Raw genomic sequence first — 22,248 nt, forward strand, 5'->3', positions numbered from 1 at the left:
TTTCTCCCTTGAACGTCTTCCAGTCTTGCCTAGCACTTGACAGGCTGGGCAGCGATGTCCCAGAACGGAATCGGGTCCAGACGAGCGTCATCGAGGCGACAGACAATGGGTTTATCGCCAACAGCGGCGTATCCCTCCCTTTCGCGAAGGGGGAAGAGCACTACTCTGTAGTTCCACAAGTGGTGCACCCGATGCAGCGCCGCCGTGTTCATGATGACGTCCCACGCATCAAACGTCAGCAGGAACTGCCCACCAAATACAACGTACCCCAGCCTCACCAGCTCGTAGCTGTTCAATGCCACCTTCGTGCGTTCGCCCTTGCGCTCGTCCCCGTAAATGTAGACGGGTGAACAGCCCAATCCTCCGACGTTGCTGGCACGAATGGCAAGAGCTCGCTCGACACCTTTGAGACCCGTGTCTGGCTGCTTGACTGGCGGAATATAGGGAGCGAGCACCAGCGGTAGAAGATTGAGTCCGATCAGCACGAGTTTGATCGACATGAGCAGCGCCAGGTTCGCGTTCATGCGAGGCCCAACATTTGAGATGAAAAAGTCGATCAAACGCAGGTCCTGCATCTCCGTAGAGTGAACTTGCGTAGTCACACGACCGTCAACGCCCGGCAGTGCACCCGAACGCGCGAGATCTACGCGAATGCGGTGCAACAAGCAAAACAACGCTAGCGTCGGCGTGAAAAACATGTCCGTCATGCGACGACGAGTTATCTTGGCCGCGATGTTGAGCAAACTGTAGTACACGAGGCAGAACTCCACCAACCCGGGGTAAATCGTGAACCAGGACTCGGACAGCGCATTCTGCTCGCCCTCAAAGTAGCAACCCGCAGTCCAGAAGGATGCAATGGTGACTTTCAGGTGAGGAAGTAACACGATCGGGAGCATGTTCAGGCTGCGTGATCCAGCGACGCAGCCCAATCCGCCGATGAACCATTCACTGTGTCCTTGGATGAAGCCGCGATGTAGTGACGCCATTGCCACGATCCAGCGCACCATCAGCATTCCCAAAGAGACATTCGCAATCAAGGTTTCCCAGTCGTAGATCACCCGCACGGTGCGCTGGTAGGTGTTGGTGTAGAGGAAGAAGCCGATATGCTGCGGTGAAACTACAGTGATGGAGGTCATGGTGAGCTCTTGCTCCTCAGTCGAAAACTTCTCGCCCCACGTCTGCGAGACCGACGAAGACAAACACGCTTCCGGGCTATTAACACAGTCCAGTTCCTCCTTCGCAACCGTATTGAACTCGCGTTGGGTCAAGCCATAGATCGACTTGGGATCCGAACTGATGACGTCCGAAAAGTACGCGGTCTCGGATTCCTCTCCATTCCCGACGTGAAACCAACCGTGCCGCCACTCGCCGTTTGGTGCCTCGAGCCATTCCTTGGTTATAGCCTCCCGTACCGATCGGTTAACTGCCAGCATCGCGGGAAATCCATCCGTCAAAGCCGAGTCGATGTATTTCCCACTGAGACGAAACATACAAGCCGATCCGTCTGAACCGGGCACAGCGTAGCGAGCAAATGGTGCGTTGTCCCAGAACGGCATTATCAGCACCGGCAAAGAATCGTCAATCAAGTACACAGCTTCGCTGGTGCTGTCTTTGGTCTTCTCACCGTCCACTACGATCCGCAATGCATCCCTCGTGACCTGGTAGCCCAATTCATTATCGCAAATGTCCAGTATCGTGTCCAATGTTGTGGAAATGAGAGCGCACGAGTCCATATAAGTGGCATATGCATCGTCGCTGAGCGTTGTTCCCTCATGACGAACAACTCGGTATCCCTGTTCCTGTGTTGACGCTGGAATAGCTGTGGCACCCGACGTACCCAGCACATCATTGAGTAGCACAGGCTTGTAGTACCGTCCCTCGAGAATGCAAGTCAGCACTCGATCGGTGATCGGCTTGTCGTTGGTACCTGTGATCTCGCTCATTCCTCCCGCCACCGGATGATTTCCATACATTGCACCGCCCTTGGAAGTGACGCTGTTCCAGAAGAGACCCAGGAACTGCGAGAGTATCAACACCGAGATGAAGAGGCAAGTGGTCCAGTGATACAGCGCGGTTAGAATCTGCCGTCCTGTTGGGCGTGGCACAGAGCTCTGCTTCCATGTTGGAGACAGTGCTTTCACTTCTGGAGCACTTCCGTCGTTGTATTCGCGGTCGGTGGCATCAGGAGGTCGACTAGCTCCCAACTTGGATACAAGATCGCGGTCGGGCGACGTATTGACGCGGCGCAGCCCAGAGCTGTCATCGTTGCTGCCTGAGCTCATCATTGTTTCACTCCAGGCTGCAGCGTGCAGCAGAAAATAACTCGGGATCAACAGACATCCACCACTTTAACCGATGGGGGTTTCAGGGTGTGGATATCCACATATCCGGCGAATTGTTGCTACTTGCTGGGCTGAAGCTCGAGCCTTCTCAGTCATCATTCCAGCTTGCTTGGCAGCCAGACAAAGCTGTAGATGCAACGTCTCGGTGGTGTGATAGTTGGCAGGTAGTTCCGATCGTGCCCATATCTTCAACAACCTTTCCGCAGCCTCGACAACATGGACCCAGTCGCCTTGAGTGCGCGCAAGCTGCATCTCAGCGGTGTAAAGGGCGAATTGAGCTTCGTCGCTCCGGTTGAAGACATTTTCATGCTCCTTCTTGAGACGAGCGACGCGCTGCTTCGCGCCTCGGTCCTTCGTATTTACCACTCGCATTAGTTGCTCCATCACCAGAGCTTCCTCAGCGTCCCCATCTTCCCCTTCAGGAGTCCGTTCGCTCTTGGACAGGGCTCCTTCACTCGTACAGCGTCCACAAATACAATCGAATCCAAACCCAGCTGCAAGCAGTGACTGCCGCCGCTTTCTCGTCTGCAGGAGGTCAACATAAGCGCACTCCACAGCATGTCCACGCGGAATTTCAGTAATAGCGTGGAAGGCCAGCGTTCTCGTCCGCGGATCGAAACTGGGCGCAACATTTGGCAGACATGAGTGGTTCAACGCCATAGCTGCCTCGGGAAACACCCCCGAGCCTACACACGTGACTCCATCCAGGTACAACGGGTGCGCGTTGCAGCGAACACGCTCCAGCGTGAGCTGCACGTGCTTCGGGTCCACAACTCGACCCGTCGTCTTGACAATAAAACTCACTGTCTTCCTCATTGCCGCCTCCTCCGCAATATCTCGACTGCGGTGTACAGCTAGCAACTCCAGCGCCCGTGGATTCCGCACGAACAGCTCCATACTCAGCACCACCAGCGCCAACCTTACGGTCTCGACATCTCCCACACAACCACTCCCCCCTTGTCGCTTTAACTCCCGCAGTGCCGAGCACTGGAAGTCATGCAACGCCGCGTCTGCACTCAGACAATCGCGTGAGCAGTACCTCGCAAACTCGCAGTCTCCGCACTGAAGCGCTTTCTTCCGCAACACTGCAAAGCACCAGTGACACCGACGAAGCGCCAAACTCTGGCGGACAACTACAGCGAATGCAGCAGCTTGGAAGGCCCGCTCTCCTGGCTGAATCTTCTGCTTAGCGACGGTGAATCGCCCCATGGGGCCGCTTTTCGAGGTCCAGAGCGCCACGCGAGGGTTGTCAACCTCGAATTTCGATTCGTGGGGGCCGCGACCCAACGCTGCGTTGGCATCGGGAGATACAGAGCGGACTAGAGCTACGTGACGCTGCGGAATCCACTGCGAATGGAGCTTTCTGGACTGCTGAGCGGCGTTAGAAGCGCTGGGGCGGGGAGCAGAGGACGTGCACTCCCAGGCGACGTAACTCAGCCCGGCGCGCGAATTCACGCACAAAACTTGGGCGGATAGTAGACGCGATTGTGTAGAGAACGTGGGGCAATGGGTGTCTGATGGAGGAGGCGGTGGGCGGCAGCACGCAGGCAGCGAGATGCCCGTCACCACCACATGAACGTTGTGGTAGTCGGTGGTCATGGGTTCAGTACAGTTGAAGAGTGTGAATCTATACAGTTGAAGAGAAGTCGTACTCTTATGAAGCACATACAGTTAAAGAGCAACGCCCAAATTAATCCCACTAATTTGGGTTTCTAACGGATTTGGGAGGTATTCGTTGAAGCTGAAGAGTACAGTATTGCAGGACGCTCGCGACAATGGAGCTACCTACGTAGCAAACCACAGCGTACATACTGGAAGGCTGCTTCGCGCCCGGCAACGATGCCACCTGGGCGGCGGCAAGACGAGTGGAGGGGAGCGCGCCTCGCTTGCGTTTCAAAGCGCCGAGGCGATCTTCTGAAACGGAGATCGGAGATCGTCCCACTCGGATGAGCATCGGTCCGAATGCCTGTTCGATAATATCGAATCGATATTCGGTCCGCTTCGACGCAAGACGTACAGCGGTCAAGGTGCTTCCTGCATTGTATTGCCTCGTCGCGCTGCCTTGGGCGAGGAGATCACCTCCTCGCGCTCGATGCAGGGCGGGCGCGGACGACATGAAGCTGCGCTAAAATTGTCGCCGGCCACGACGAGCGAGTCCGCCCTGGCCCATCTGCCTGATTCGCAAGCGGATCCAAGGCTGTGCCAGGGCCCACACCCAGCATACATACCGTATGCACTTCGTTGAATGGCCTTCAATGTGCATTGCGATATTGGCAGCAGCAGCGCTCTTGTGTTGCCAATGGCAATTTGCCATTCGCGACGGAATGCCGTCGCTACGAACATCTCGCTGTTCGTGTGGCGCCAGGTGGCGGCGCGCCGTCAGGTGATCCGGCCCAGACAGGCTTCAGTCAAGCTTTGCGCGGCGGCGCTCGTCATGCCGGATGCGGAAGACGATCCTCGAGGCTGCTCTACGCTGCAGATGGATGATCCTTCCGCCCTTGACGAGCCAACACGGCCTTCTTCCGGCCTGGCAAGCCAGGGCTTGAATTGCCTCAAAAGCGGCAATTTTCGCAGGATCAGCTCGCAGCAAAGCTCTGAGCTTGCAGCGGCCGCCAGAGACAGACAGCAAAGGATGAAGCAGCCTCACGATCCGCTGCTCCCCGCCGATGCAGGCAGGCAGGAACAAGCATCAAGGCAAAACGTTGTTGGCAACATTCTATGCTTGCCCCCATCCCCCAATGAGCTCGCTGTGCAGCAAAGCTGGCTCTTTTGCGCCTGATTACGGATCTGCCAGATTCTCACCTTTTCTCTACATACTAGAGTATCGCAGGCAAAATCAGAAATGAGGTCGTCAGATTGGGGGTTTACATCAAAACAATAAACATCCTTTCTCCATTAAATATCACACTACGCGGGTACTGCAATACACGAATTCGCCTGAAAATCCTGCGCTGCGATAGGCCGAATTCTCTCCCTGACCCCTTTCCCTTCTCTCTCTCCTGCTCAAGTTTGCCCGCCAGACCAAGTCTCGCTCCTTGACGCACACTCCGCCCCGAGGCTCCGCTCCGCTCCGTCCTGCTCCGCCGCCTCCACCCGCGCGCGCAGTCGCAATCGCAGTAGTAAGTGAACTAGCAGAACCCTTGACCGACCAGCGGGGCGACTCCCCTCAGCAGCCATCACGCACACGCCCGACTCGCCCGCCGACGGCGCAGCAGCAGGCGACCGCAGCGAGCCGCTCGCCATCCCCTCGAGCTCCAGCGGCACCAAGAAGCCGCGCTCCGCCAGTCTCGGCGGCTTCAGCGGCTCCTTCGGCAGCTTCGGCAACCTGCAGCTGGCCGGCCGCAGCAAGAAGAAGGACATGCAGAGCAGTCCGCAGGTGATCCCGCGCACGGCCTTGGGCCGCCGCGGCAGCCTGGGGCTCGCCAGCGGCGCCAGCGCCGAGGACTCGTGCCTGTTCGTGGACAACCTCATCCGCGGCGTGCAGCAGCGCCTGCGCTCCGAGCTGGGCTTCCGCGAGGTGGTGGTGGCCACGGGCGAGGAGGCCGTGGCCTCCGACACAGACTCGGGCCGCGCGCGTACGCTGCTGGCCGGCTCCATCCTGAACGACAGCGAGTCGCCCAGCCAGGACCCGCAGCCGTGGGAGGCCACGGCCGCCAGCAAGCGCCAGCTGCTCTACGGCAAGGACGTGGACCGCAAGGGCAGCGACGCGTCGCTCTGCAGCGAGTGCGCCAAGGGCACCGTGTACGTGTCGGACGGCTACGAGAACAAGCAGCGCCTGCTGGTCATCGTGCCGTACCGAGAGGCCGGCATCTGGAGCCGCAGCATCTGCATGAACCAGTTCGACAGCGACAGCGACAGCGGCTCCATGATGTCGTACCTCAAGAAGGCGCTGAGCGAGAACTACGGCGTGGTCATCATGAACCCGGCGGCGCAGAGCTGCCACCCACGCTCGCACGTCGAGAGCGCGTGGGACCAGCTCATCGCGCCGCTGCTGAGCGAGGTCTTCATCGTCGCGTTCTCGCGCGGCGCGCAGATGGTGCTGCACCTGCTCAACTACGACAACGGCCTCGGCGTTATGCAGGACCGCGTCAAGGCGCTCGCGCTCGTGGAGCCTTCCCACTACGTGAGCGACAGCGACACGTACTTCGCGCGCCGCATGCTCGCGCGGCGCGCGGTGTCCTGGATCCTCAACTCGGAGATCGACGTCGGCTGCAAGATCCCGCAGGGACACACGCGTCATGGCTGCGTCTGTGTCTCGGCCGGTACGGTGCCGTCCAATGTGCTGGGCAGCAGCGGCGCGTACGCGCTCGAGATGGTCAAGAGCTCCGTGTTCGGATCCTTCGCCGCGCGATGTGGCGAGGCTGCTGGTATCACGGTGAACGCCAGCAAGATCAGCGCGTGCGGCATTTGCCACCGCAAGCTGACGATGCTGAACCGCCGTATCCCGTGCTCGTGGTGTGAAGTCAAGTACTGCAGTCGGTGCTGCGAGGACAAGTTCGTGCCGGCGTTCGGCAGCTGGAGGGTGTGCTCTCTGTGCCAGTCGCTGCCCTGCTTGATCGACCCACGCCGTAAGAACCGCAGCGCCAAGGGTCATACGAGTCCGACGGCCGCTGCTCAAGAGCGGTGCAGTGTCTTCATCCGTCCTACGGCGGACGATGACGACCCGGTGTGTCTCGGAGACTTCGAGATTGTCAAGCTGGTGGGTCGTGGCGCCTGTGGCCGCGTGAAGCTCGTGCGTAAGAAGCACGGCTACGACGAGGGCGTGTTCTACGCTATGAAGGCCATCCGCAAGAAACTCGTAATCCAGCGCGGCCTAGTGGAAGCTACCAATGCTGAGCGGCGTATTCTCGACCGGATCAAGCACCCGTACGTGGCGACGCTGTGCTACGCCTTCCAGACGGAGGCGAAGCTGTATCTGCTGTCGAAGTACTACCCTGGTGGCAACTTGCTGGACCAGATGCGTCTCGCACGGAGATTTTCTGAGGATCGCACTCGATTGTACACTGCCGAAGTGGCGCTTGCTATCCGCCACCTGCACCAGAATGATATTATTTATCGCGACCTCAAGCTGGAAAACGTGCTGGTGGACTCGGACGGTCACGTGGCTCTGACGGACTTTGGCATGTCTAAGGAGAACATGCCGGACGAAGGCCGCACCACCACGTTCGTCGGCACGTACCAGATGATGGCGCCCGAGGTGTTCAGCGGCAAGTCGTACTCGCGTGCCGTGGATTGGTGGGCACTGGGTGTTATGGTGTATGAAATGATCGACGGCCGCACGCCGTTCAACGCCAAGACCAACCGTCTCATCAAGGAGCGTATCGTGAACGTGGACCTCAAGTTCTCGCCCCGATTTACGGAGGACGCGAAGGATTTCGTGTCTAAACTTTTGACAAAGAACGAGGATAACCGATTGGGCTCGGGCGATCACGGCTTCGAGCACATCAAGAACCACCCGTGGTTCAAGGGGCTCGACTGGGACAGCGTGGAGCGTAAGGATGCCCTGTTTGAAGGCCAGTATGCTCTCATGGAGAAGCACGCCAAGGAGTACCGTACCGAAGACATCTTCGAGACCTACATGAACACTGTGGAGGTGCCGATCGACACGCCCGCTTCGGTCAAGAGCTCGAACGACGAGCTGTTCAACGACTTTGCGTTCAACTACATGGACGGCCCCGAGGAGGAGCAGCGCGACATCCCCGAGCCGGACGAGGAGGGCGACGGTGCGAGTCCGTTGTCGCCGATGTCGGCCAGTGGCAGCACCGAGCGATCGTCCAAGCCCCGGCCGCTGACCGTCAAAGAAGACAAGATGCTGGACACGTTCCTCTCCACGACCGGCTCGCACTTCGACCTCACGCTGCTGCGCCCGAACCAGGCGACGGACTTTGGCAACTCGGCGTGCTCGTCGCTGAGCTCGGAAGGCACCGACGACGAGGCTGCGGAGCCCGTCGAGCAGGAGGACGATCTGCTGGCCGTGAAGGACAAGAAGACCTCGGACACGGACAAGAAGAAGGCGCCGTCGAGCCCCACCACTCAGCCGGTGTCGCCCTCGAGCAACGCCGGCACGGACTCTTCCGCGCCGGAGCTGACCAAGACCGGCAGCAACCCGACGGACGCTGAGCCGGAAGCCGCCAAGGCCTCGTGATTTGAGTGTGGGTAAGTGACCAAGCGAGCGACGACGAACGCGGTCGAGTGAGTGTGCACCGTCGACAAGGATAGAGCAGACACGAGAGACCGCGTACACTCCAAGGTGCTGGTGTTGGTATGTGTGGGATGGACGATAACATGCTGGTATTGATTGAGTTTCCCCCTAGTATACTGAATCCGTGTACTCAATCTCAGTACATAGACTCCTATTTTCCACCAACCAATGATCACCTTTCTTCGCCCTTGTTCCACCAATCACCGCTCTTCCTTCATTTTGAAGTTGGCGAGGGTATCAATAATGGAGCGGGGGCATCTGCTAGCTGGATCCGCCGCTGTCTCCAGCCGCCCCCAGGCCGAGTCGCGTGATGCCGCCGCCACGGACAGCTGGGCAAGTTTCTTGCAATGCTACGACTCGCTTCTCGCGCGCGAATTGGCCCAGGAACACCCTCAATTTGTGCGCGCGCTGCGCCAACTGGAGCGAGATTCGCGTCAGCAGCAGGAGCGGCAAAGCGCGCAGGTTCTGGCGACGCTGAGGCTCAAGGACGCGCGGATCTCGGAGCTGCAGAGGCTCGTGAGCGAGCAGAGGGAGCAGCTGGACGTCGTGCTGGACGAACTGGAGCGGAGAGAGACGAAGGAGGACAAACAGGTGCAGGTGGACGACCGCCGGGACGTGGAGGACGCTATAGTGCAGACGGAGACACTTGAGAGGACATTTGTGGACGTTGAGATGCAGACGGAGGGGCAGGACGAGGAGAAAAGGGTCCTCCCGCTGCTGCAGAAGCTGGAGAAGGAGCTCGAGGCCGTGGAGCAGAGGAATGTGGCGCTGCAGAGGGAACTGCAGCGGAGAGCGAGGGTGACTGAGGAGGAGGAGGTTAAGTCAGACGAAGATGAGCAGATGGAGGCATGCTTGGAGACGCTGCAGAAAGGCGTGGAGGCCATGGACCTGTCGTGCAGCTGTGTGGATACTCCGCTGGCATTTTTCGTTGGTATACCGCAAGAGGGAACTTTTGGGGGCTTGTCGAAGTGTGTGAATCTGGAACACCGGCTTGAAGCACAAGCGGTGCGGCTGGAGCATTTACAAGAGTGCTTGTATCTGTGGCGTGACGCAGCTGTACAGTTGATGAAGCGTCAAAATGTGGGTGATGAGGTGTCGAGATCAGTTGTTCCGTCAGTATCGCAGCCTGTAGCAGTTCGTTGTGCAGAGGGAGAAGATGGTGTGATCGATTGCTCTGTAGCTCTTCGTGGCGCTTTAAGGCAGATACGTGAGGACTACAACAGACGCAGTGGTAGACGGTATGACGATGAACAACGGGTCTTGAAAGACTTGGCACAAGTTCTGGCTCAAGGAAAGAATGGAGTAAAATCTGCTGCTAAGATGGTCCAGAAGTGGGCTGGGTGGGAAGCTCGTCACCTCGATGAGGTGCGAGCTCTGCGTCAAGGTGCAGCAGAAGAGCGAGCGGTGGCTGCTAGTAGCCGAGTGGTGCTTCTAAAGCGCATTGATCAGTTGGAGCAGCGGGAACTTGACCTGCAAGCGGCGCTGAACGCGCTTCGGAAAGATATGAAGGTCCATGGTTCCAGAGGCCTACTAACATCCATGCCTGTGGATAGCTGTGAAAGAGAGAGTTGTGGAGCAGACAACTGTGAAAGACCCCTGAAGTATCCGCAGCTGATGTTGAGGCTCGCTACAGCCGAGCAGAATCTACTAGTAAAGGATGAACAGTTGAGGGCGGCAAACGGAACCATCAGAGCTCTCACGTCGTGTACCCCAGCGCCAAGCAGTGCTAACCGAGCCGCAGTGTTCTATAGTGCGAATGATTCGGACTCCATAGCGGTTGAAGCCCAGCGCTCATTACAGCAGAAGCTTGAATTCTTCCGAAAACGAGAAAAGGATTTGGTGAATCTTGGTCAGTACTTTGGAATGGAAAAGGCGTGTCTCCAATTGAAGTCACGGCTAGACGCTGAGCAGAAGCATATCGCCATGTTACAAGCAGCGCAACAAGTTTGTGAACAGGAGCGGGATGAACTTTTGATGAAGGTGGAGAAGCTGGAGTCGGAGGCTGTGCTGGCGAATATCACAAGTAAACCAACAGCATTCGACCAGAGCTTCTCCATGGATACAGATGACGATGACATGCTGCGTTGCGTATTTTTCATTGTTAGGCGACTCCGACTGGTTGAAGACGACAACAAAAATCTTCGTGACCGCCTTCGGCAAGCGCAACAGCAAACAGCTTTAATGATGAGGCAACAGCTGCCAGACACTGGGTCGGAGAAAACTCTGAGAGAATGGAGACCGAAATCTACTGTTTTCGATATGATCGCTGACCACCACCGAAAGTGCGTTAGTGACTTCAAAGCATTGCATGAGAAACAAAGCAAGCGCGCAAACGAGCAAGATTCAGCAAATGGAGCAGAGGGAGGCGTGGATGACTCGAGCGACGAATGGGCTGTTTTGCTGACCCATTATGAAGATTTGTGGATCGCGTTTTACTCTTTGTATTCCTATTTTGAACAGGACTCAAAGCTACCGAAGACTGAGAAAGGGTCGAACGTCTTCCACGCTAACCGTAGCCCCGTAGTGTCCGAACTTGGTGACCGGATTAATGCCATTCCTGCCTCAATTGTTGGCAAACAGCAACGGAGTCAAGAAATGCTAGAGTTCGAGCACTCCAAACGAGACGAAAAAATAATGTTGCTGCAGGAAAAGTTGATGACCCAAGAGGAGCGATTATGTGGGCTCTCTACTAAATGCGGGCAAACTACAGAGGATTGCGATGCCAAACCTAAAAAATCCGATTTCAGCAACGATATAAGAGTTAAGTACTTGGCGGACACGGTACCATTTGATGCAAGGAACTGCGGCAGTAATGCATTCCCGATTGAACGCCCATTTTTGGCGTCGATGAAACCCCAAGAGCCACCACTTCAAATCACCACGATGTCAAGTAACGGGCCCGACAACGACATAGCACTCGCGCAACCCCCAGCAACTGAGGAGAGTACACAACTAATGGAAAGCCAAAAGGTACGCTTTGCGTACTGTACCACACTATGTGCAAACAACTGTGGTGGTTCTAACCTTACGCCTGAATTTGTACAGCTCAATGATTTTACAGCGAAAGAGCTCGAAAAGTGCCTAACAAAGTGCGCTGAGTTGACCTCAAAGAACACTAAACTTGCTCGACGACTGCGTGAAGAAAAGGACGCCAACAAAAAATATCTGAAGGAGACACAGGAGCTGCAAAAGCAACTCAGTGTGAGAACAGATGCAAACGCCGAGCTGGAGCGCACGTTGAAGCAGTACCAAAACCAAGTTTCCAAGCCAAGCTCCTTGCTGGATCCGTCATCTGCTGGAGGAAACATGGAAACTAGCTTGCAATTAAGCGCTCACGAGGGAAATATCAGCGCTGTTGCAGAAATTGTTGACGAAGATATCACCTCGCCCACTCAAGCCACTAGCCAGCAGGAATACGATGAGCTACGAGAGCAACTGGCATCCAGAGAGCAAGAAAACCTTACGCTTCTTCAGTCACTATGTAAGATCAAAGAGAAGTGCGCGCAGATGGAAGCGACTCATCAGAAGGAGCTTCGTGTAAAGGCTGCCGACCATGCTGAAGCCATGGAAAGCTATATGAGTACCGTCAACGAGACTTTGTCACGCATTGAAAGTGACAAACGTCGACTGGAAGATGAAAATGTCAAACTTCGCTCGAAATTACAACAATTTGAAGAAGAAATCACACGACAGGAGCTGGAGCGAGCGCAACGGAGTTCTAAAGGGACCAGTACTGATGACGATGCATTGGAGTCGTCTGCTTCCACTCACGAAAAGGAAACCCTGAAGGCGCGCGTGGTTGATTTGGAGCTGCAACTAGCTCGCGAGAGGAAGTTGACGGAAATGGTGGAGCAGAAGCAGCAGCTTGAAAATCAGCATGAGGTACAGCAGGAGAGTGCAGTAAAGATGGAGGCTGTCAAGGCTAAGCAAGAGTACGAAGTGCGTTGCGAGGCCTTAAAGGGATGGCGCAACAAGCTTCAGCTCGAGTTCGCGGAGTATCAGGCGGTGGAGCGAGCGGCCCAAGAGGAAAGTGATAGACGTATCGACTTTTTATCAACATGCATTGAAGAGATCGTCCGTCTCGCCGACCCGCAAGGCAATGCCGAACAGAAGGTTTCGGTGGATGAGCTGTACGACCTGGTGATGGATCTTGCAAGAGATCCACCTCGTGGCGCAAGCAAAAGCGTTGTATCGTCTTCTCAAGACAAAAGACAATCAACGCGAAAGTTACTCCAGACTCGACGACAGAAGACGGGAAATAAAGACCAGCAACCTGTCACTACCTTACGGGATACTTCGTGGAGTGAGGAAGGGAGGAATCAAGCTGAAACCAAGATGAGCGAGGCAATGCTGTGGAAACTCCGTGCATCAAAGATGGAGGCTTATGTGCGCTCTGCAATGTTGCAGAACGACACGTTTGAAGACACGATTCGACAGCTCGAGTTAGGCTTGAGCAGAGTGAAAGAGGAGCTGACGTCAAGGCTCGCTCGTGAGGCACAATTGGTGGCAAAGCTGGGAGCTCTTAAGTCCGAGTTAGCAACCACGAAGGAGCAAGCTGCTTCTCTAGCGGAGAAGTATCAGGTGGCAAATGCTGAGCTAGAGAAGCGTCAAGGTGAAGCTACAAACCGAGGAGATGAAACACAGCGAGCTCGCATGGCTGTTCAGCGAAAGGCGGAGCTCTTAACGCAGCAAAAATCCAAGGTGGCGTCGCTTCAGCAGGAGCTGGAGCAAGCTGCCAAGAAAGTTGAGAGGCTTGGGGCTGTTGAAAAGCAGGCGGCTCTGCTCCAGCAGAAGGCGAAGGAGCACACGCAGCAGTTGCTGCACGCTCGTCAAAGCTACGAGAGCTGTCGCGATGACAACGTTCAGCTGTCATTTCATCTTGAAAAGCTGAAAGAACGTCATGCTGGCGTAGTAGCTCGACTGAAGGCTGCGCGCGCGGAGAACGCGCAACTGCGAGCGCAACGCACTGACCTCAAGAATAACGCAACACTACAAGGCGATATCGACGGAGGTGGAAGGGGGAATTCCCACCGTGCAAACCAAGGGGAAGCCAACGCTGTCTCTATCGCTTCTCTTACTGAAGAAGCTCGCGCACTTAAACGGCGCGTGCTCCAGAAGCAAGACGTGATCGTTAGCTACAAGTCGAAGGTCGCAGAGTATGAAGCGCAGTTGGAGCGTCAGAGGGAGACGATGGTGAAGCTAGCTCGTACCAATCGTGAGCTGCAGCAAGGACAACGGCAGCGACAGCAACAAGAACTCGAGTTTACTTCGGCTCTTCAAACGAAGCTAGAGGGCCAACTCGAAGTCAAGCAAGAGCAGCTCGATGGTCTGCGCGCTTCCGTCTACGATTCATTCGAGGCTTTCGTGTTCTGTCGGACCTCATCTTCGTCAAGTTCACCAACTCCCTCCACACTCGACAGCCCCATGACCGGTAATACCCCCGACGCCAACGACAAGCTTTTTGACATCAAACGGTGGACAGACTTTTCGGTTGACGACCTCGAGGACCTAAGACTTGCTCGAGGAGTCGTATCAACACGAACCAAGCGCGAAAGAGTGGGGCACCAACGTAATAGCAAGATAAACAAGCAAAAGGCTGCCGCTGCTGCTCTTCGAGAGGTAGAAGGCGCGTTGGAGACCAATCCTGAGGATTGCCGCGGCGAGATCTGCGAGTTACTCCAGTGCCTCTGCGCCTAGATTGGTTTTGAGTACCAAACATGAATCATTAGAGTACACGTACGTAGTTGAAAAAGCTGTCGAGGAAAAGCTTGAGCAGCAGTATCTATCTGCCTCATCGCAGAGAGCAAACTTGGACAAGCGTCAAGCAACGTTTTCTATCCAGCTTAGAGCATGTGAAGGTCAGAATTAGGCAAAGGTAGGAGCTGACGTCTTGCTGGTCGTCCACAACCACAATTGACAAAAATAGCGAATGCATGGCTGCGTTGATGTTTCCAGCCTCGGAGGCAGACGACAAAGGTAGATCAAGGCCTGAAGTGTATGAGCCACCGTCGCAGTAGCCAAGTGAATATGAAGGAGCGAATTGCAGCGGCCTGGAGGCGCTTCTACGACTGGAAAACCGAGCACCAATTCCTCGGACGCTACTCGGTGGATAAACTTCAACAGTTCGACCGATACCAGAGCCACGCGAGCCTGTCACGATGCCTGGCTGTCATCTGGTTGCTGTCAATACTACCGAGTTTTACGCTTCTAGTTGGACTTCATGCGATTCCTCTGGCTTCTCCGGACCTCGGCATTTCTCGTAATATCGGTGCACTTGCGCGATCTGCGATTGCTTTCGCAGTCCTTACGGTAACGTGGGTATTCTACATGTTGCTGTCTATTGGGGCCGCGAAGGATTGTCGATCGCTTCGGACTTTTGTGGTTTCAGTCTTAATGGGAGGCTTGGTACCCGAGGGGTTCTGGCTAATGGTCTCGTTGCTTTGGCGATATCCTGCACCTGGAGGTGGGATCGCCAAGATGGTTGTCACGCTGGGTTGCATATTCTACCTAACGCGTTGCTGCCAGACGAAGGAGGCTCGAGCAATGAATCGACATCGAACGCGCATACTGACTATTGTGATGGCCGAGCACCTCTTAATCGTCGTATTTTTCTTACTGCTGGCGTTGGCGTTCTCCGTGGCCCCGTGGGGTATACAACTTGTGCTAATACTGATACATCCGCTGCTACGGTCTCTGTTGAAGCGACAGTCGTGGGTTTACGCTCGCAAGCTCAGTGACTTGAGCTCGGATGTCACCCTTAACTTCGTCGACATGAGTGCATCAATGTATCAGGCGTTGTGCGTTCAATACGCTCGGAATCCAGAGATCTCCGCGCTGATCATAATCGGAGATTTCCTTCTTGGAGTCGCCGTAGCACGCATGTATTCGACTCATACCTTCATTGTCGACGGCAACCGAACACTCCAGACTGCCATAAAGATCGTTGAAGGGAGTCTATCGCCGACGCTAGTGATAGAGGAGGACGAGACGCAGAGGGAGGAGAACTTGGAGGCGGACGAAGCTTTTGTATCACACCCAACGCCCGTGGAGGAGATCACCGCCAGTACAGACGTTCAAACCATTGAAACCCCTAGCACTACTACTCACAGATTACGACGGGCATCATCGGATACGTTCACCACCAGTCCAAAGCGACTGACTCGCCCACTAGGTGCAGGTATCAGTGAAAATGACCCACAAATGTCTAAATGCTTCCCCACAATACACAAGGTTCGTCGCGCAGTATCTGATCCGGCGACTGGGAAACTCAAGTCATATCCCCGAGAGCGCCCACGCAGACATTCCACTGAGAGCAACGCTGTCCCATTTGGTCTTGAAAGCCTGAAACCGTATCAGAGGCTACGTCGTGCTGCTTCATCCGGTACAGCAAAAGAAACTACCAGCGTGAGAGCTCAGCGCCTGCATCGACATTCCACCGAGAGTAACTCCATTCCTTACCGAGCGGAATTTTGTGATGGTCTGAAATCTGCTCAAAGATTTCGGCGTACTTCGTCGTCTGGTACAGCGAAGGATCCTGGCTCTGGAAGGCAACAGCGGCTCCATCGATGCATGACGGACGCAGCAATGGGTTCGGCTAGGAGTTTAGAGCCTCCAGAGCCATCGTTGTCTCCAGAGTCCATTTATCTGATTCGACCCACAGCATCCGATACAATCCCAGAAAGTAAGACTGAACGAGAGCAGCCTACACGTAAACCTGCTTGTAGAGACGCCAGTACAGGCCGAGGTGCAAACGATTCGAGCCGAGCAAAAGTGCGCTTGCAGAATTGGTCCCGAGGTCCTTCCAAAGTGTACTGCTTCACGGATATCCGACCAGAGGTTGCTCCATCCCCACCCTCTCCAAAACAGAAGAAACCTTCCCAAGATCGACGCAATTCATCCAACCTTCCTCCTCTAGGCGACTTGCAATCTGCGGAGGGGTTTGGTCGGCCCCCACCATTGAGGCGCTCCACCTCAGTGTTCTTAACGCCTCGGACACTGATGAAGTCTGGATCCAAGCGTCTGCTTGATTTGGGCCGCAGCAATCGAGCACTTGCGTACGCTGCTGGAGAAGAGGTTGCTACGAAGAATAGTCCGACTGATGCTCGAAGACCCACCCAAGTGAACATTGACGGGATGCTGGTTGTGCGGAAAGACCAAGCACGCATCTTGGAGCAGACGCTGCAGCTGCTGTTCTCATGCGAAGTGCTAGTCGTGACCGAGTTCATCAAGGTTCTTGTTCCTCTCATGCTGGGTACGCATACTATATTATCTCAAGCAGCATTCCTACTTTTTTCTTATGCTAATAAATGCTTTCACAGGTTTGCTGCTGGCCACACTTTGGACTTTGCCAAGTGCTCGCTACAGTATGCTCCTTCGTGACATTTCTAGCGAGGAGACCGTGGAGAGGATGGTGTGGTGTCTTTGTTTCTCGCTGTTCGAGCTGCCAGCGCTGGTGATGGTTTGTGTCACTGTCTTCAAGAAGTACGGGATTTCGCCAGTGCATCTTTTGGCGTTTCTCCTCGAGCAGCAGTACGCGAATTTCCAGACGAAATTGGTGAGCTGCTTCATCGCGCTGATCTTCTCGACTTCGGTGCACCAAGGTACGCAGGACACATCGTAGCCTACTATTTCGTGTTTTGGAACAGGAGACTGACATACATGTACTGTTTGGGATTAATGTACGTGGAAGGAATGGATTGGGCTTCAGGTAAACGGTAAGCGGCTGCTGGTGGATCATTGAAATTGAAAGTTTCGTGGAGTTATCGACCCGATTGAATGACACGGTCTAACACCAAATACTACTAAATCTTTTGAAGCCTGGCGAAACCTGGTTGCTCACGTGACCAAGCAAAATAAGCTGTGGCTTTTGTTCGGTTGAAGTGCCCATAAACAATTGTGTCGGTTCTGGCAAATTATGAATCTACGTTTCGAATGACGGAGCCTACACCAGCCCCCAGCCCCTATTGCAAGGGTTTAATACATCAGCAAGCTACAATCGCCAAACTGCAACGGAGTGGTGTATTGATCAGTGTAACCATATCGCTCGCTACCAATGGTTGCTACTCACGGTATATATGCTGCCACTGCCCTCGAAATTTCAGCAAGGCTATTATGAAAAGTACGGGACTCTTCAAGAAGGTTTGAGGGCATCTTTCATCGCCGGACTCACCAGCGCTCTCTCCTCTGCGTCGGTCGAGCCGTTAGTTTCTTGTTGGGTGAAGTTGTCATCGTTCGAGTTGCCGCTTTCAGGGTCTTGGGAATTCTCTTCTTGCTTGATGTCGATCGTGACATTTGCTACAAAGTTGCCTTCCTTGACGATAAAGGATGCAGCGTCTTGGTTGACAGCAGTAGGGGTCTTGCTCGAGGTTGCATCAGCGAAACTATTGGCGGTTGACGCCAAGACCCCGCACGCCACTAGGGCAAAGGAGCGCATGGTGCTGGATGAGACTCGGCACTGCTGGTGGGCTTGAGGAGTTGAGAGCGGATTGCACAATGAACACTATAGGCAAAGGAGAGGTCCATTGAGCGGAAATAACGAAACCGTAGTTGACGTACATTTATGCGGCATAAACTCATCCAATAGATGGTGATGTGTGTATGTACTTGAAGAACGTCGAATACATGTACCTTGATATCAATCTCATGGACTGCGCGTAGTTGACTGGAGGTCGCAGCTACCACTTTCCTATTGCTGTAGCAGCTTTAGCCCACTTTAAACAGTGTTAGCTTCGGGTTAATAAAGTGAAAACTGTGTTTCTAAAGTGCTCAAAGCGTTAGCTATTGAAGTCACGAGCCACGGGCCGTCGTGATCGTACACCAGAACCCGTACTCTCACATTTCAAAATCAATTAGCAGTAGCCTATCCAGATAAAATCGTTATGAGAAAAGAGTGATAATACATGTACTCATTAAACAATCGCCTCTCAAGCCCTCAAGCGACATCAGCACTACAGAACGTAATTTGTGCAACTGGTCTCATCAAACAACACGCGCCAAAGCTGCCTTACACTAGTGGCGTGTGGAGTTTTGGCTTCGACTTCCGATAGTTTCATCGATGCAACCGGAAGCAAGATCCCATCCGCTGTCGGTGAAAAACAAACGACATTCTTTACCATCAAGAACGGCAATGTTGAGGCAAATGCCACGATCGAAGTTAAGCAGGAACTAAACAACCCACATGATCCTTAGAGTGACGACTCGAACGACGCAAAAGAAGAAAGTAGCAGCTCGACCAGCACGGAGGAGAGAGCGCTGGTCCCACCAGGGAAGCATTACGCGCAGAAAGCGTCCTCAAACATGTCATCGCCTTCTTGAAGCACCTGCTTGGATATCGGACGATATTCATTCGAAGTGGCAAGCAGACTACAAGCAGAAAAGACCAAGTTTGCTCGATTCAAAGTAGAAAGGAGAACTATGTTGAAAGAGCCGTGGTATACCAAGAAATACAAGTGAACACGAAGCTGCTCTGACGGACTGGCACACCAGATGACCGCTTGGCTGCTCAAACCGTACTGATGTTGACGTTTTCATCGCTGCTAGCGAAAGGCGCCGCATTGACGCTCAGCTGCTGGAACTGCTGCCAGTTGTGGTGCAGAATGCAGCGCTTCTCCGCTCGCTGGAGAGCTCCTGACACCCAGTCGGCATCCTCCTGCTTCGTAAAGCGGAGAAGCGACGCTCCGAGAGCGCGCGACGGACCCGACTCCCGGCCAAGGTACATACGCGCCAGCAACGACGCTGCCGGGTGCGCCTGCTGGCCAACTTCGCGGAACCACTTGAGGATATTCACGTGGTGGTACAGCTTGAGCAAGTTGTACTGACCCTTGTCGAATAGATCGGCGCCCTCAGTCGCAAGCGTATCCCAGGCGACGTACACTTGCTGCCACTCGCGCCACGCACGTTCCTCGTCCTCAGCGACGGCGCTACTAGAGCGCTTACCGTTGCTAGTGGTGGAGGGGGCAGCAGGCGGCTGGTTCTTCGGCCCATCAACCATCAACAGCGCGCTGATCTCGTCGTCGTCGTCGTCCTCGTCTTCATCTTCTTCCTCCTCCTCCTCGGCGTTAACGTTCGCGTTCGCATCGGCCGATCGACCTGCAATCAGCTCGAACACGACGCGGTGCTCCTGACGCAGAGCTTCTTGAGCATGGCGGAACGCGCGCGTGTCGGTCACGAGGTTGGCCGCCTTGGAGCTGATGCGCGGGTCCAGCAGCATCGCCTTGATCTCATCGTCCACAGCTGCTGAGGTCGAAGGAGCAGGGAATCGCTTGGCGATCAACTGGCGCAGACGCACGATACAGTGCTGACCGGTAGACGTAAACGCGTCGGCGCGTTTGGACTTGCGGCGAGCAGCACGGTTGGCAGTGGACGAGTTGTCGTCATCCAGCGAGAGGCACTTCAGACTGGTGGCGTGAGCCGTGACTCCAAGTAGACGCCGGAACAGCAAAGCGTAGGATGGAGCGACCGCTCCAGCGCGCGGAGCAAGGCGCTCCTCCAGACGGAACTGCGCGAGCTGGTTCAACGTCGCTTCGATCTCCGTGGCAGTGCGCCAGTCGTCGAGGCCAAGCTGCATCCAAGCCGTCTCCAACTCGGGATCAGCCGCTGTCTGCCGCATAGGCGACTGGAAGTACAAGCAGTACGCGCGGTAGCGCGTGCAACTGACCCGCAAGAGCTCAGCGAGCGCTCCAATCGACGTGAGATTGGACTGCGCCAGCTCGTCAATCGACGACGTCGAGCACAGAGGCGCCTGCACGTTGTGCGCGGCACTAATCTCCGCCAGAGCAGCCGCTCGATCGGGGGCCTCGAAGTACTTCAGGAGCGTTTGCAGCAAGCGCAAAATGCGACGAACATCAGTCTCACCGCCAAAGGCAGTGTTGGAGCCGAGACCCAAGGCCTCCGTCACACAGCCACGAAGAGTACGCGTAAGCAGGTCCTCTTGCTCGTCAGTAGACGGCTCGTAATCGCCACCAGCCGCCAGCGTCGACGGCGTGTCTTCGTCGGTATTCACATGGAACCGGGCGTAGTTCGAGATCGCGTCGACGTTATAAGTCTCCGACACCGTGCGAGTCACCAGCTGAGTGACTTGCTGGTCCCATCCGCGCGGGACCTCTTTCGCCGCCAGCACGAGATCCACTCTGCGCCACTGCGAGTCAATGAAGCCCACCTCGACACTGAGGAACGCCCTCTCCTCGTTCGACGTCACGACCCCTCTCGCTGCATCCTCACAAGCAGAGATCGGCCGGAACTCGTGGCGCAGCGTCAGGAACGGCAGCCCCAATGCAGCCTGCGACTCCGCCGCAAGGTACGACCTCAGGAAGCCGCCAAACTTGGCAAACTTGTCCTGCACTTGCGCGTTCAAGTTGGACGCCGAGGGCATCGCCAACATGGCCGACGTTGACAGCTTCATCACCTGCTGGAACGTCTCGTCTCGCAGCATGGACACGGGCAGCCCCGAGGAAATGAGCCACGTCTTCAGCAGATCCGCCGTCTTCCCCACCGCACGCTTCCGCGCCAACACTCCAGCACTCGGGGGTCTGGTCTGCACCCCGGAGCTTTGAGCCTTGGCCACGAGAGCAATGGGCGTGGCATCCGTCAGTTCCCCCTCGACGGTCCCGTGGGTCTCCTCAGCCTGAGACGTTCTGGCCGCTTTGCGCTTGGGTCCGGGCGTTCTCTTGGCGCGCTTCATCTTGGGCTCACTGGCCTTGGCCGCCGCCTTCTCCTCCAGCGCCTGGCGCTTGCGTTGCTTGTAGTCGGCGATGGCCACGAACTCTTCGGGGTGCACGCGCTGCAGGTGCGACACGGCGTTCGTGGACATGCGCTGCCGCATGAGCGCATTGCGCCACGTGAAGGCCTTCTTGCCCGTGGGGCGCAGCGGAGGGGACGCCGCGCACAGGATGCAGATGTGCGTGTGCGGGCGGTCGGCGCTCTTGGAGTTGGCCAGAGGCGTCGACAGTTGGTGGATGTACTGCCACACGGGCAGGTCGGTCTGCGGGGCGTGCGCGACCGAGAGCGGGATGCCGTACTGGTCGGTGGGCTGCCCTGCGAGCGGGTCGGGCGCCTCCGTCTCGACGAAAACCGTGTCGTGGCCGCGCATCATTAGCAGTAGTTAGCGGTAGTACTCTGGGGTCTTCTTCTCTTCTCTTGAGCTTCGCGGGCAAAATGCTACCACGAAGGGGGGATTTCTTGTTGTTGACTTGGTCTTTGTATGATAGAGGGTAGGGGTGATTTGAGTTTGTAGTAACGGCTCGATAATTATTATACTGCTTTAGTAAATGTTTTTATTCTGCGATTTACTACTGATTGTGTATATTATACTGGCAGCCTCTTGAGTTGCTTTGCAACGTACTTTTCGGGATAACTGCTGAGCGAATATAATAGAGTTTTTGTAGTTTTATGGGCAGGTTCGAAAACGGTGGATTCATTTGGAGCAAGTATGGATAATCTGAATCGATTATAGTTGTACAGACGTTATGTTCTGTAACCAACATTTATACTACGCCCACACTGACCTAGAAATCGCTATGGACCATGTCGTAGGACGTATCCAACAAGGGCAAATTATCAGTAAGGATAGAAATGTAGCAAGTTCTACAGCTGTAATATTACGCTCATGACTGCAACAATAACGAAAATTCAGCGTCCTGCCAACTGGAGCCGCTACCCAGGTGCACCTCTATAAATGACACCCAGTTCGCTCGGTCTAATACGCTG

The 22,248-nt window shown here is 55.3% G+C and overlaps 8 protein-coding genes across 8 annotated transcripts; 4 read left to right on the forward strand and 4 right to left on the reverse strand.

Annotated features, from left to right (window-relative positions):
- Positions 1-29: 29 nt before the first annotated feature.
- On the reverse strand, positions 30-1,943 carry PHYSODRAFT_494401 (hypothetical protein; the record flags this gene model as incomplete). The annotated part of the gene is made up of 1 exon (XM_009523629.1): positions 30-1,943. The coding sequence occupies one exon, from the start codon at positions 1,941-1,943 to the stop codon at positions 30-32; it is 1,914 nt and encodes a 637-aa protein (XP_009521924.1).
- Positions 1,944-2,348: 405 nt separating this feature from the next.
- PHYSODRAFT_497025 (hypothetical protein) lies at positions 2,349-3,002 on the reverse strand (the record flags this gene model as incomplete). The annotated part of the gene is made up of 2 exons (XM_009523630.1): positions 2,349-2,734; positions 2,804-3,002. The coding sequence occupies 2 exons, from the start codon at positions 3,000-3,002 to the stop codon at positions 2,349-2,351; spliced, it is 585 nt and encodes a 194-aa protein (XP_009521925.1).
- Positions 3,003-4,641: 1,639 nt separating this feature from the next.
- PHYSODRAFT_345221 (hypothetical protein) lies at positions 4,642-8,704 on the forward strand (the record flags this gene model as incomplete). The annotated part of the gene is made up of 2 exons (XM_009523631.1): positions 4,642-4,720; positions 5,516-8,704. The coding sequence occupies 2 exons, from the start codon at positions 4,642-4,644 to the stop codon at positions 8,485-8,487; spliced, it is 3,051 nt and encodes a 1,016-aa protein (XP_009521926.1). The 3' UTR covers positions 8,488-8,704.
- An 83-nt stretch (positions 8,705-8,787) lies between these two features.
- PHYSODRAFT_327510 (hypothetical protein) lies at positions 8,788-10,726 on the forward strand (the record flags this gene model as incomplete). Its single annotated transcript, XM_009523632.1, has 2 exons — positions 8,788-10,567; positions 10,650-10,726. The coding sequence occupies 2 exons, from the start codon at positions 8,788-8,790 to the stop codon at positions 10,724-10,726; spliced, it is 1,857 nt and encodes a 618-aa protein (XP_009521927.1).
- A 2,153-nt stretch (positions 10,727-12,879) lies between these two features.
- On the forward strand, positions 12,880-13,938 carry PHYSODRAFT_439495 (hypothetical protein; the record flags this gene model as incomplete). The annotated part of the gene is made up of 1 exon (XM_009523633.1): positions 12,880-13,938. A coding segment is annotated over one exon (1,059 nt), but the record flags the coding sequence as incomplete, so codon positions are not given.
- A 2,902-nt stretch (positions 13,939-16,840) lies between these two features.
- PHYSODRAFT_488560 (hypothetical protein) lies at positions 16,841-17,164 on the forward strand (the record flags this gene model as incomplete). The annotated part of the gene is made up of 1 exon (XM_009523634.1): positions 16,841-17,164. The coding sequence occupies one exon, from the start codon at positions 16,841-16,843 to the stop codon at positions 17,162-17,164; it is 324 nt and encodes a 107-aa protein (XP_009521929.1).
- A 510-nt stretch (positions 17,165-17,674) lies between these two features.
- PHYSODRAFT_327513 (hypothetical protein) lies at positions 17,675-17,977 on the reverse strand (the record flags this gene model as incomplete). The annotated part of the gene is made up of 1 exon (XM_009523635.1): positions 17,675-17,977. The coding sequence occupies one exon, from the start codon at positions 17,975-17,977 to the stop codon at positions 17,675-17,677; it is 303 nt and encodes a 100-aa protein (XP_009521930.1).
- Positions 17,978-19,045: 1,068 nt separating this feature from the next.
- On the reverse strand, positions 19,046-21,648 carry PHYSODRAFT_557059 (hypothetical protein; the record flags this gene model as incomplete). The annotated part of the gene is made up of 1 exon (XM_009523636.1): positions 19,046-21,648. The coding sequence occupies exon 1, from the start codon at positions 21,632-21,634 to the stop codon at positions 19,046-19,048; it is 2,589 nt and encodes an 862-aa protein (XP_009521931.1). The 5' UTR covers positions 21,635-21,648.
- Positions 21,649-22,248: the final 600 nt, after the last annotated feature.

Source organism: Phytophthora sojae, assembly GCF_000149755.1.
Source record: "Phytophthora sojae unplaced genomic scaffold PHYSOscaffold_3, whole genome shotgun sequence".
NCBI classification, from domain to species: domain Eukaryota; phylum Oomycota; class Peronosporomycetes; order Peronosporales; family Peronosporaceae; genus Phytophthora; species Phytophthora sojae.